At 55.2% G+C, this 12,500-nt stretch overlaps 1 protein-coding gene across 1 annotated transcript; it reads left to right on the forward strand.

Moving 5' to 3' along the window:
* Positions 1-363: 363 nt before the first annotated feature.
* Positions 364-8,076, forward strand: LOC144677441 (epithelial sodium channel subunit alpha-like; the record flags this gene model as incomplete). The annotated part of the gene is made up of 9 exons (XM_078537534.1): positions 364-467; positions 1,019-1,182; positions 2,361-2,459; positions 3,218-3,335; positions 4,850-4,928; positions 5,422-5,479; positions 6,153-6,205; positions 7,068-7,143; positions 7,672-8,076. Coding segments are annotated over 9 exons (1,156 nt in total), but the record flags the coding sequence as incomplete, so codon positions are not given.
* Between the last annotated feature and the right edge of the window lie 4,424 nt (positions 8,077-12,500).

The raw sequence follows: 12,500 nt of genomic DNA on the forward strand, positions 1-12,500 counted from the left end.
CAGAAAGAGAGACGAGAGAGAGAGACAGAGACAGAGAGAGACAGAAAGAGAGACAGAGAGAGACAGAAAGAGAGACGAGAGACAGAGAGACGAGAGACAGAGACAGAGAGACGAGAGACAGAGACAGAGAGAGAGAGACAGAGAGAGAGAGACACGGAGAGAGAGAGAGACGGAGAGAGAGAGAGACGGAGAGAGAGAGAGACGGAGAGAGAGAGAGACGGAGAGAGAGACGGAGAGAGAGAGAGACGGAGAGAGAGAGAGACGGAGAGAGAGAGACAGAGAGAGAGGGAGAGAGAGAGGGGGAGAAGGAAGGAAAGTGGGTCTGATTCCTCTTTGTATCTCACTCACTCTCTCTAATTTCAGTAACTATACAACATTTAATCATCCAATCTATGGCAACTGTTACACGTTTAATGGCATTAACAGCAGCTACCAGTGGCAGACTTCAAAAGCTGGGAAAGATAATGGTAAGAGAGACAAAATCAAGAGTAAAGCTCCCTCTACACCGTCCCCATCAGACACTCCCAGGACAAGTACAGCACGGGGTTAGATACAGAGTAAAGCTCCCTCTACACCGTCCCCATCAAACACTCCCAGGACAGGTACAGCACGGGGTTAGATACAGAGTAATTCTGCCTCTACACTGTCCCCATCAAACACTCCCAGGACAGGTACAGCACGGGGTTAGATACAGAGTAAACTCCCTCTACACCGTCCCCATCAAACAGTCCCAGGACAGGTACAGCACGGGGTTAGATACAGAGTAAAGCTCCCTCTACACCGTCCCCATCAAACACTCCCAGGACAGGGACAGCACGGGGTTAGATACAGAGTAAAGCTCCCTCTACACCATCCCCATCAAACACTCCCAGGACAGGTACAGCACGGGGTTAGATACAGAGTAAAGCTCCCTCTACACTGTCCCCATCAAACACTCACAGGGCAGATACAGCACGGGATTAGATACAGAGTAAAGCTCCCTCTACACTGCCAGTCTTGCCTGTGATCTCTTCTCCAGGCCTGTGTCTGCTGGTGAAGACCCAGCAGAATGATTATATCCCCCTGCTCTCCACTGATGCTGGTGCTCGGGTGATGGTTCATGAGCCGAATAAAGCCCCATTCATGGAGGACGGAGGCTTCGATATTCGACCGGGTGTGGAAACATCCATTAGCATGAGGAAGGTCAGTAACAGAGACCTGAGAAAGAGGGAGGGACCACTCTCCCTCTCTCTCACACTGTCCGTTCTCTCTGTCTGTTTGAATCTCTCCCCTCTCTCTCTGTCTCTCTCTCTCTCTCTTTGAATCTCTCCTCTCTCTCTCTTTCTGTGTATCTCTTTCTCGCTCTCCCCTCTCTCTCTCTTTTTGACTCTCTCCTCTTTCTCTCTCTCTTTCTGTTCCTCTCCCTCTCTTTCTCTTCCTGTCTCCTTCTCTCTGTCTCTCTCTTTCTGTCTCTCTCTCTGCCTCTCTCTTTCTGTCTCTCTCCCCCTCTCTCTCTTTCTGACACTCTCCCCCCTCTCTCTCTCTCTCTTTCTGTCTCTCTCCCTCTCTCTCTGTCTCTCTTAATCTCTGTCTCTGTTTCTCTTTGTCTCTCTCCCTCTTTCTGTCCCTTTCTGCCTCTCCCTATCTGCCTCTCCCCCTTCTCTCTCTGCCTCTATCTCTGTCTCTCTACCTCTCACTCTGTGTCTCTCCCTCTCCCTGTCTCCCTTGCTCTCTCTGTCTCTCTCTCTCTCTGACTCCTTCTGTCTCTCTCTCTCTGTCTCTCTCTCTCTCTCTCTCTGTCTCTCTCTCTGACTCTGTCTCTCTCTCTCTCTGTCTCTCTCCCTCTGTCTTTCTCTCTTCCTCATTCCCTCTCTCTGTCTCTCTCTCTTTCTCTCCCTCCCTCTGTCTCTCTCTCTGTCTGTCTCTCTCTCTCTCTGACTCTCTCTGTCTCTCTCTCTCTCTCTGTCTCTCTCTCTCTCTGTCTCTCTCTCTCTCCCTGTCTGTCTCTCTCTCTCCCTCTGTCTTTCTCTCTTCCTCACTCCCTCTCTCTGTCTCTCTCCCTCTGTCTCTCTCTCTCTGACTCTCTCTGTCTCTCTCTCTCTGTCTCTCTCTCTCTCTCTCTCTGTCTCTCTCTCTCCCTCTGTCTTTCTCTCTTCCTCACTCCTTCTCTCTGTCTCTCTCTCTCTGTCTCTCTCACTCTCTCTCTGTCTCTCTCTCTCTGTCTCTCTCTCTCTGTCTCTCTCACTCTCTCTCTGTCTCTCTCTCTCTGTCTCTCTCTATTCCTGTCTGTCTCTCTCTCCCTTTCACTGCTCTTGATGCCAGTCTGCCCTCCCGGTGTGATTAGTCACCCCAGCCTCTGCCCATCCTGTGTTCTGCTGCAGGAGGAGGTGATTCGCCTGGGAGGTGACTACAGCGACTGCACACAGAACGGGAGCGAGATTGGGGTGCCAAACCTCTACATGTCCGACTACACCCAGCAGGTAATGCGGGGCTGGAGGAGGCTTGGTGCCAGCAGGGGGAGTGACCCTCAAAGACAGGGCTGGCCTGCAACAGCAGGGAGCTCACCTTCATTGTCGATCCTTGTGGGCTGCAGGCTCTCTGGCCTGTTACTGAGTCTGATGTGTGGACTCCTCAGGTTCTCAGGCCTGTTGCTCACTTTGATGCTTGTAGGCCTGAGGCCCTTGGCCTGTTGTTAGGGTTGATGACTGTAGGCCTGAGGCCCTTGGCCTGTTGTTAGGGTTGATGACTGTAGGCCTGAGGCCCTTGGCCTGTTGCTGTGGTTGACGTACATAGGCCTTAGGTTCTCAGGCCTGTTGCTCAAGTTGATGATCATAGGCCTCAGGCTCTTGACCTGTTGCTAGGGTTGATGATTGTAGGCATCGGGCTCTCTGGCCTGTTGTTAAGGTTGCCACCTGGAGGCCTCAGGCTCTTGGGCCTTTGCTCAAGCATGCGCTTGTAGGCCTCAGGCTTGTGGTCGGTTGCTTAATGTCTGTAGGCCTTAGGGTCTCAGGCCTGTTGCACAGGCTGACGTATCTAGGTCTTAGGCTCTCGACCTGTTGCAAGGGTTGACATTTAGGCCCCAAGCCCTTGGCCTGTTGTTCAGGCTGACATAGGTAGGCCTCAGGCTCTCGGGCCTGGTGTTGAGGCCTCTCGGCTTGCGTTAACCCGGGCTGCTCCCTCTACCCCTCCACCCCAGTTCTGACTCTTTTCTCTCTCTGGCTCTCTCCCTTCTCTTTAGGCCTGTGTTCGATCCTGCTTCCAGATCACCATGGTCTCTCGCTGCGGCTGTGCCTACTACTTCTACCCACGACCCCCTGGGGCTGAGTACTGCAACTACAACAAGCACACCGCCTGGGGTAAGTCGCGGACTGACACTGGCTCTGGGGCCTGTTGCTAAGGCTGAGTTGAGTAGGCCACAGGCTCTGGGGCCTGTAGCCAAGGCTGATTTGAGCAGACCGCAGGCTCTAGGGCCTGTAACTAAGGCTGAGTTGAGTTGGAAGCAGGCTCTGGGGCCTGTAGCTAAGGCTATGAGTAGGCTACAGGTTCTAGGACCTGTGGCTTAAGCTGCTTTGAGTAGGCCACAGGCTCTGGGGCCTGTAGCTAAGGCTGATTTGAGTATGCCACATGCTCTGGGGCCTGTAACTAAAGCTGATTTGAGTAGGCCGCATGCTCTGGGACCCGTAGCTAAACCTGAGATGAGTAGGCTGCAGACTCTGGGGCCTGTAGCTAAGGCAGAGATATTTAGGCTGCAGGCCCTGGGGCCTGTAGCTAAGGCTATGAGTAGGCCACAGGCTCTGGGGCCTGTAATGAAGGCTGATTCAAGTAGGCCGCAGGTCTGTGAACTGTAGCTAAGGCTGATTTGAATAGGCAACAGACTCTGGGGCCTTTAGCTAAGGCAGAGATGAGTAGGCCGCAGGCTCTGGGGCCTGTAGCTAAGGCTGAGATGAGTAGGCCGCAGGCTCTGGGACCTGTAGCTAAGGCTGAGATGAGTAGGCTGCAGGCTCTGGGGCCTGTAGCTAAGGCTGAGATGAGTAGGCCGCAGGCTCTGGGACCTGTAGCTAAGGCTGAGATGAGTAGGCTGCAGGCTCTGGGGCCTGTAGCTAAGGCTGAGTTGAGTAGGCTGCAGGCTCTGGGGCCTGTAATGAAGGCTGATTCAAGTAGGCCGCAGGTTTTGGGGCCTGTAGCTAAGGTTGAGTTGAGTAGGCCGCAGGCTTTGGGGCCAGTAGCTAAGGCTGAGTTGAGTAGGCCGCAGGCTCTAGGGCCTGTAGCTAAGGCAGAGATGAGTAGGCTCCAGGCTCTGGGGCCTGTAGCTAAGGCTGATTTGAATAGGCAACAGGTCCTGGGGCCTGTAGCTAAGGCAGAGTTGAGTAGGTCGCAGGCTCTGGGGCCTGTAGCTAAGGCTATGAGTAGGTCGCAGGCTCTGGGGCCTGTAGCTAAGGCTGAGTTGAGTAGGCCGCAGGTTTTGGGGCCTGTAGCTAAGGTTGAGTTGAGTAGGCCGCAGGTTTTGGGGCCTGTAGCTAAGGCTGAGTTGAGTAGGCCGCAGGCTTTGGGGCCTGTAGCTAAGGCAGAGTTGAGTAGGCCGCAGGCTCTGGGGCCTGTAGCTAAGGAAGAGATGAGTAGGCTCCAGGCTCTGGGGCCTGTAGCTAAGGCTGATTTGAATAGGCAACAGGTCCTGGGGCCTGTAGCTAAGGCAGAGTTGAGTAGGTCGCAGGCTCTGGGGCCTGTAGCTAAGGCTCAGGTGAGTAGGCCGGAGGTTCGCCAGCCTATTGCTGAGGCTGATGTGGCTTCTGGCTGCAGATTCTCAGTTGTGTTAATCTGAATAATATTCCGAGTTGGCCCCTTCCCTCCATTCCCACTCCTCCACCTCCAGGACATTGCTACTATCGGTTATCCAAAGAATTCTCCGCAGACGTCCTGGGCTGTTTCAGAACATGTCAGAAACCGTGCCAGTGAGTACAAACTGCATTCGCCAACTAGCGAGGGAGCACCGCACTGTCGGAGGGTCAGTACTAGGGAGAGCCGCACTGTCGGAGGGTCAGTGCCGAGGGAGCGCCGCACTGTCGGAGGGTCAGTGCCGAGGGAGCGCCGCACTGCCGGAGGGTCAGTGCTGAGGGAGCGCCGCACTGCCGGAGGGTCAGTGCTGAGGGAGCGCCGCACTGTCGGAGCGTCAGTGCTGAGGGAGCGCCGCACTGTCGGAGGGTCAGTACTGAGGGAGAGCCACACTGTCGGAGGGTCAGTACTGAGGGAGCGCCGCACTGTCGGAGGGTCAGTACTGAGGGAGCGCCGCACTGTCGGAGGGTCAGTACTGAGGGAGCGCCGCACTGTTGGAGGGTCAGTACTGAGGGAGAGCCACACTGTCGGAGGGTCAGTGCTGAGGGAGCGCCGCACTGTCGGAGGGTCAGTGCTGAGGGAGTTGTATTAAGATCACTGCTACTGTTCCAGGCAAACAGAATATCAGATGACTGCAGGATATGCAAATTGGCCATCAAAGAATTCAGAGGTGAGTGTGAAAATGAAGCCCAATCCATTCTGCTCACAAACACACACACACAGTCTCAGACACACACACACAAACAAACACACACACATTCTCTCAACCATACACGCTCTCCTACACAGACACACACACACACAGACTCTCTCAGACACACACTCTCACACACACACAGTGTCAGACACACACACTCACACACAGACATACACACACACAGACTCTCTCATACACACACTCTCACACACAGACACACACACACACACTCTCTCAGACACACACTCTCACACACAGATATACACACACACAGACTCTCTCATACACACACTCTCACACACAGACACACACACACACTCTCTCAGACACACACTCTCACACACAGACATACACACACACAGACTCTCTCAGACACCCACTCACACACAGACACAGTCTCAGACACACACTCTCACACACAGACATACAAACACACAGACTCTCTCATACACACACACACGCTCTCTCACACACACACACACTTTCACACACACACTCTCACACTCTCACACACACACACTCACAAATACGCACACACTCATACTCACTCTCTCACACTCACAGTCTCTTCCTTCCCCAATCCCTCTCTCCATCCGTCTCCATCTCCAGGTTAATGATGTTTTTTCTTGATCTATTTCACTCTCAGAGCTGGATCTATCCGGTACTCCATAGTGAAAAACAGTTCAGCAGCTCAAACAGGTGGGAAACTGTTCGGTGGGAATCTCCATCTCTCTCTCTCTGTCTCTGTCTCTCTGTCTCTGTCTCTCTCTCTCTCTGTCTGTCTCTCTCTGTCACTCTCTTTCTTTCTCTCTCTCTTTCTGTCCCTCTGTCTTGCCCTCTCTTTCTCTCCCTGGCTCTGTCTCTCTCTCTCTATCTCTGTCTCTCTCTCTCTGTCTCTGTCTCGCTGTCTCTGTCTCGCTTTCTCTCTGTCTCTCTCTCTCTGTGTCTGTGTTTCTCTCTCTTTGTCACTCTCTTCCTATCTCCCTCTGTCTCTCACTTTCTATCTCTCTGTCTCTCACTCTCATTCTATCTCTCTCTGTCTCTCACTCTGTCTCTGTCTGTCTCTCTCTATCTGCCTCTCTCTTTATCTGTCTCTCTCTCTTTTTCTGTCTCTCTGTATCTGTCTCTGTCTCTCTCTCTGTCTCGCTCTCTGTCTCGCGCACTCTCTGTCTCTCTCTCTCACTGTCTGTCTATCTCTCTTTCTCTGTCTCTCTCTCTTTCTGTCTCTCTCTCTTTCCGTCTATCTTTCTCTCTCTCTCTGTCACTCTCTTTCTATTTCTCTCTGATTCTATCTCTCTCTGTCTCTCTCCCTCTCTCTCGCTTTCCATCTCTCCGTCTGTCAGTCTGCCTCCCTCTCTTTCCCTGCCCCTGTTTTTGTCTCTGTCTCTCTCTCGTTCTTTGTCTTTCTCTCTCTGTCTCCCTCTTTCTGTGTCTCATTCTGTCTCTCTCCATCTGTGTTTTCTGTCTTTCTGCCTCTGTCTGCCTCTGTCTCATACTCTGCCCCTTCCCGCCCCCCCGCACGTGTGTTAACCCCCGTCTCTCCATTCTCCCACGCTGCTAGGAAAGAAGTCGCCAAACTGAACCTCTTCTTCCGTGAGCTGAACTACAAGACCATAAGCGAGAACCCTGCTCTCCCCGTAAGCCCCTTTCTCAATATTTGCAAGATCGCCCCGTCTTGTCTCCACTGGGCTCGTGGGCTAGCCAGAGTGGGGAGGGGGGGTATTGGGGGCAGGCATGGGAGTAGTGGGTGGGGGGTTCATGTGGAAGATAAACACTTGGCATCGGTGCCAGCCGGGGATGGGGGAAATGAACCCAGCCCCGGGGCCCCTCCTCCTCCTCAGGCTGAGGAGGTTGCTCTGCGAAACTGCGGCTGAGCTTCAGCTCATGTGAGGAGCGAGTGCGTCTGGGATCGGCGAGGGAATGGAGGGCGACCGACGGCGTGGGTCAGCCCGGGCTGGCTTAGCAGCACCCCTCCCCCCGGAGGGCTGAAAAGGCACCCACCGCCCACGCCTCCTTCCAGCCCCACCTCGCGTGGAGTTGGACGGGGAGAGACGGAGGGCTTACCGCGAGACGGGGGAGGGAGGTCGGGCGCGGGAGGGGAAGGAGTTCCGAGTAACGGAGGGCACACCCCTCTCCCCCTCCCTCTCTTCTGGTTGCCTCCCCAGGTGGTGCTGGTGCTGTCGAACCTCGGCAGCCAGTGGAGCTTGTGGTTCGGGTCCTCGGTGCTGTCGGTGGCGGAGATCCTGGAGCTGGTCCTCGACCTGGGGGTGCTGAGTGCCGCCCTGGCGCTGGCCGCCCTGCGCCGGCACTTCCTGGGGGGGTCCGGCCCACCTCCCCCACCCCCACCCCAATCCCCGTTGCCGGATCCGCCCCACCACCTTCGCTGCCGGCCGCCCGTCTGCCCCCACGCCCGGCGGGACCCCGGCGCCCACCTGGGGGCCTTCGACGCCCTGGCTGACCCGGCGCTGCCCCCCACGTACGACTCGCTGGCCCGGGGGAGGGGGGGGCACCACCAGGGGGGCAGCCCGGGTCCCGAGGGCCCAGAGGGAGGGACGGGCACCTACCTCTAGGGGTCCCCGATCCGGCCCCTCCAAATCTTAGCTTCACCTCCCTCCCCCCCTCAAACTGTGGGACTCCTCACCCCCTCCCCCCCTCCCAAACTGTGGGACTCCCTCACCCCCTCCCCTCCCCCCCCCCCCAAACTGTGGGACTCCTCACCCCCTCCCCCCCCCAAACTGTGGGACTCCTCACCCCCTCCCCCCCCCAAACTGTGGGACTCCTCACCCCCTCCCCCCCCAAACTGTGGACTCCTCACCCCCCCCCCCCCCCCCAAACTGTGGGACTCCTCACCCCCCTCCCCCCCCCAGACTGTGGGACTCCTCACCCCCTCCCCCCCCCAAACTGTGGGACTCCTCACCCCCTCCCCCCTCCTCAAACTGTCCCCCCTACAAGGACATGAAGGGAGTTAATTGGAGAGAAATTTGTCTGCAGAGAAGGAGAGAAGAGGAGAGAGAGAGACAGAGAGAGAGAGAGAGAGAGAGAGAGAGACAGACAGACAGAGAGAGAGAGAGACAGAGAGACAGAGAGAGAGAGAGAGAGACAAAGAGACAGACAGAGAGAGGGACAGAGAGAGAGAGAGAGTTAGAGAGAGAGAGTTAGAAAGAGAGAGAGAGAGAGACAGAGAGAGAGACAGAGAGAGAGAGAGAGACAGAGAGAGAGACAGAGAGAGAGACAGAGAGAGAGAGAGAGACAGAGAGAGAGACAGAGAGACAAAGAGAGAGAGAGAGAGTTAGAGAGAGAGAGTTAGAAAGAGAGAGAGAGAGAGACAGAGAGAGAGAGAGAGACAGAGAAGAGACAGAAAGAGAGACAGAGAGAGAGAGAGAGAAACAGAGAGAGAGAGACAGAGAGAGAGAGGGAGAGACAAAGCGAGTGACAGAGAGAGGGAGTGGGGGAGAGAGAGAGAGAGACAGAGCAAGAGAGTGAGAGAGAGAGGGTGAGCGAGAGAGTGAGAGAGAGGGAGAGAGACAGAGTGAGAGAGTGAGGGAGACAGAGAGAGAGAGGGAGAGAGAGAGACAGAGCGAGACAGAGAGAGAGATAGAGAGAGAGAGACAGACAAAGAGACAGACAGAGAGACAGAGAGAGAGACAGAGAGAGAGAGACAGAGAGAGAGAGAGAGAGAGAGAGAGACAGAGAGAGAGAGAGAGAGGCAGAGAGAGACAGAGCGAGAGACAGAGCGAGACAGAGAGAGAGACAGAGTGAGACAGAGACAGAGTGAGACAGAGTGAGACAGAGAGAGAGAGACACGGAGAGAGAGAGACAGACAGAGAGAGAGACAGAGAGAGAGAGAGACAGACAGAGAGAGAGACAGAGAGAGAGAGAGACAGACAGAGAGAGAGACAGAGAGAGAGAGAGAGTGAGAGACAGAGAGAGAGACAGAGAGAGAGTGATGGAGAGAGAGAGAGACAGAGAGAGAGTGATGGTGAGAGAGAGAGACAGAGAGACCGAGAGAGAGAGAGAGTGATGGAGAGAGACAGAGAGAGAGAGAGAGAGAGAGACAGAGAGAGAGAGAGAGACAGAGAGAGAGACAGAAACAGACAGAGAGACCGAGAGAGAGAGAGTGATGGAGAGACTGAGAGAGAGCGAGAGAGAGAGAGAGACAGAGCGAGAGACAGAGCGAGAGACAGAGCGAGAGACAGAGCGAGAGGCAGAGCGAGACAGAGCGAGACAGAGACAGAGAGAGACAGAGAGAGAGAGTGATGGAGAGAGAGAGACAGAGAGACCGAGAGAGAGAGAGAGAGAGTGTGATGGAGAGTGTGATGGAGAGTGTGATGGAGAGTGATGGAGAGTGTGATGGAGAGAGTGAGGGAGAGACAGAGAGAGAGAGTTATGGAGAGAGAGAGACAGATAGAGAGAGTGAGAGAAAGAGAGAGAGACAGAGCGAGACAGAGAGAGACAGAGACAGAGAGAGACAGAGACAGAGAGAGACAGAGACAGAGAGAGACAGAGACAGAGCGACACAGAGACAGAGGGAGAGAGAGAGAGTGATGGAGAGAGAGAGACAGAGAGACCGAGAGAGAGAGAGAGAGAGAGTGTGTGTGATGGAGAGTGTGATGGAGAATGTGATGAAGAGTGTGATGGAGAGTGTGATGGAGAGTGTGATGGAGAGTGTGATGGAGAGTGTGATGGAGAAAGTGAGGGAGAGTGTGATGGAGAGTGTGATGGAGAGTGTGATGGAGAAAGTGAGGGAGAGAGAGACAGAGAGAGAGAGACAGAGACAGACAGAGAGTCCGAGTGAGAGAGAGAGTGTTGGAGAGAGAGAGACAGAGAGAGAGACAGAGAGAGAGACAGAGAGAGAGAGAGAGCCCGGAGCAGTTTATGTTGATATCAATCCCTCCTGACTCTTTCCCCAAGTTGCTGTCTTGAATAAAGTTGGTGGTTTGAACACTGCAAGTCCTGTTTTATTTGTCGGGACCTCTGGGTCATGGGGAGGGCTGGATGGCTGTTTGGGGAAAACGGGACTGGACTCTTCCTGTGCACTGAAGGGAGGGCGGTGTGTGTGTGTGGGGTGTGCGGGTGGTGGGAGAAGGTGAAGGGAGAGGGTGGTGGTGTGGGAGAGCTGGTTCCAGGAAGGTGTGAGGGCAGCCCCTGCGTCCAAACCCCCGGAAATAGCCACCCGCGGGATTCTTGGTGATGCACACTGCAGTCGAATACCCAGACACCGCTTGCGGCCCAGCTGCTTGGCCGGTGCGAGCTCGGGGTTCAAGGGGGCCCCGAAATCATCCGAAACCCCCCCCCCCTCCCCCCCACCCCACACACACCCGGGCAGTTCGAATCTCTGTCTCGCTTTCTCTCTCTCTGTGTCTCCGTTTCTCTCTCTTTATCACCCTCTTCCTATCTCTCTCTGTCTCTCACGTTCTATCTCTCTGTCTCTCTCTCTCATTCTCTCTCTCTCTGTCTCTCTCTCTGTCTGCCTCTCTGTCTGCCTCTCTGTCTGTCTCTCTGTCTTGATCTCTCTCTCTCCCTGGCTCTGTCTATCTCTCTATCTCTGTCTCTGTCTCTCTCTGTCTCTGTCTCGGTCTCGCTGTCTCTGTCTCGCTTTCTCTCTGTCCCTCTCTCTCTCTCTCTTTGTCTCTGTTTCTCTCTCTTTGTCACGCTCTTCCTATCTCTCTCTGTCTCTCACTTTCTATCTCTCTGTCTCTCTCTCTCATTCTATCTCTCTGTCTCTCTCTCATTCTATATCTCTCTGTCTCTCACTCTGTCTCTGTCTGTCTTTCTGTCTGTCTCTCTCTCTCTTTTTCTGTCTGTCTATCTCTCTCTCTGTCTCGCGCACTCTGTCTCTGTCTATCTCTCTCTCTTTTTCTGTCCCTCTTTCTCTGTCTCTCTCTCTTTCTGTCTCTCTCTCTCTCTTTCCGTCTATCTTTCTCTCTCTGTCACTCTCTTTCTATTTCTCTCTGTCTCTCTCTCTCATTCTATCTCTCTCTGTCTCTTTCCCTCTCTCTCGCTTTCTATCTCTCTATCTGTCAGTCTGTCTCCCTCTCTTTCCCTGCCCCTGTTTTTGTCTCTGTCTCTCTTTCTTTGTCTTTCTCTCTCTGTCCCTCTTTCTCTCTATCTCCCTCTTTCTGTGTCTCATTTTCTCTCTCTCCATCTGTGTTTTCTGTCTTTCTGCCTCTGTCTGCCTCCCTCTCACTGTCTCATACTCTGCCCATCCCCGCACCCCCCCACACTTTGTTAACCCCCGTCTCTCCGTTCTCCCACGCTGCCAGGAAAGAAATTGCCAAACTGAACCTCTCCTTCCGTGAGCTGAACTACAAGACCGTGAGCGAGAACCCGGCTCTCCCCGTAAGCCCCTTTCTCAATATTTGGAAGATCGCCCCATCCTGTCTCCACTGGGCGTGTGGGCTGGCAGGCTTGCCAGAGCAGGGGGAGGGGGGGGGAACATCGGCGCAGGGAGCAGCTGGAAGATAAACACTTGGCCTCAGTGCCGGCCAGCGATGGGGGAAATGAAGCCAACTCCGGGCCCCTCCTCCTCCTCCTCAGGCTGAGGAGGTCCCTCCACGAAACTGCGGCTGAGCTTCAGCTCATAGGAGGAGCAAGCGCGTCAGGGACGGGCGAGGGAACAGAGGGCGACCGACGGCGTGGGTCAGCCCAGGCTGGCTTCGCAGCACCCACCCCCCCTCCCCGGAGGGGCTGATTGGCACCCCCCACCCCTCCTTCCAGCTCCCACCTCGCGTGGAGTTGGACGGGGAGAGAGGGGGTCGGCTCGCTGCGAGGCAGGGTAGGGAGTTCGGGCGCGGGAGGGGAAGGAGTCCCGAGTAACGAAGGGCACACCCCCCCCTCCCCCTCCCTCTCTTCTGATTGCCCCCTCAGGTGGTGCTGGTGCTGTCGAACCTGGGCGACGCTGAGCGCCGCCCTGGCGCTGGCTGCCCTGCGCCGGGGCCTCCTGGGGGTGTCCGGCCCAGCACCCCTACCCCCTCCCCCTCCCCCACTCCCTCAC

Source organism: Cetorhinus maximus, unplaced genomic scaffold, assembly GCF_964194155.1.
Source record: "Cetorhinus maximus unplaced genomic scaffold, sCetMax3.hap1.1 HAP1_SCAFFOLD_2538, whole genome shotgun sequence".
Taxonomy (NCBI): Eukaryota; Metazoa; Chordata; class Chondrichthyes; order Lamniformes; family Cetorhinidae; genus Cetorhinus; species Cetorhinus maximus.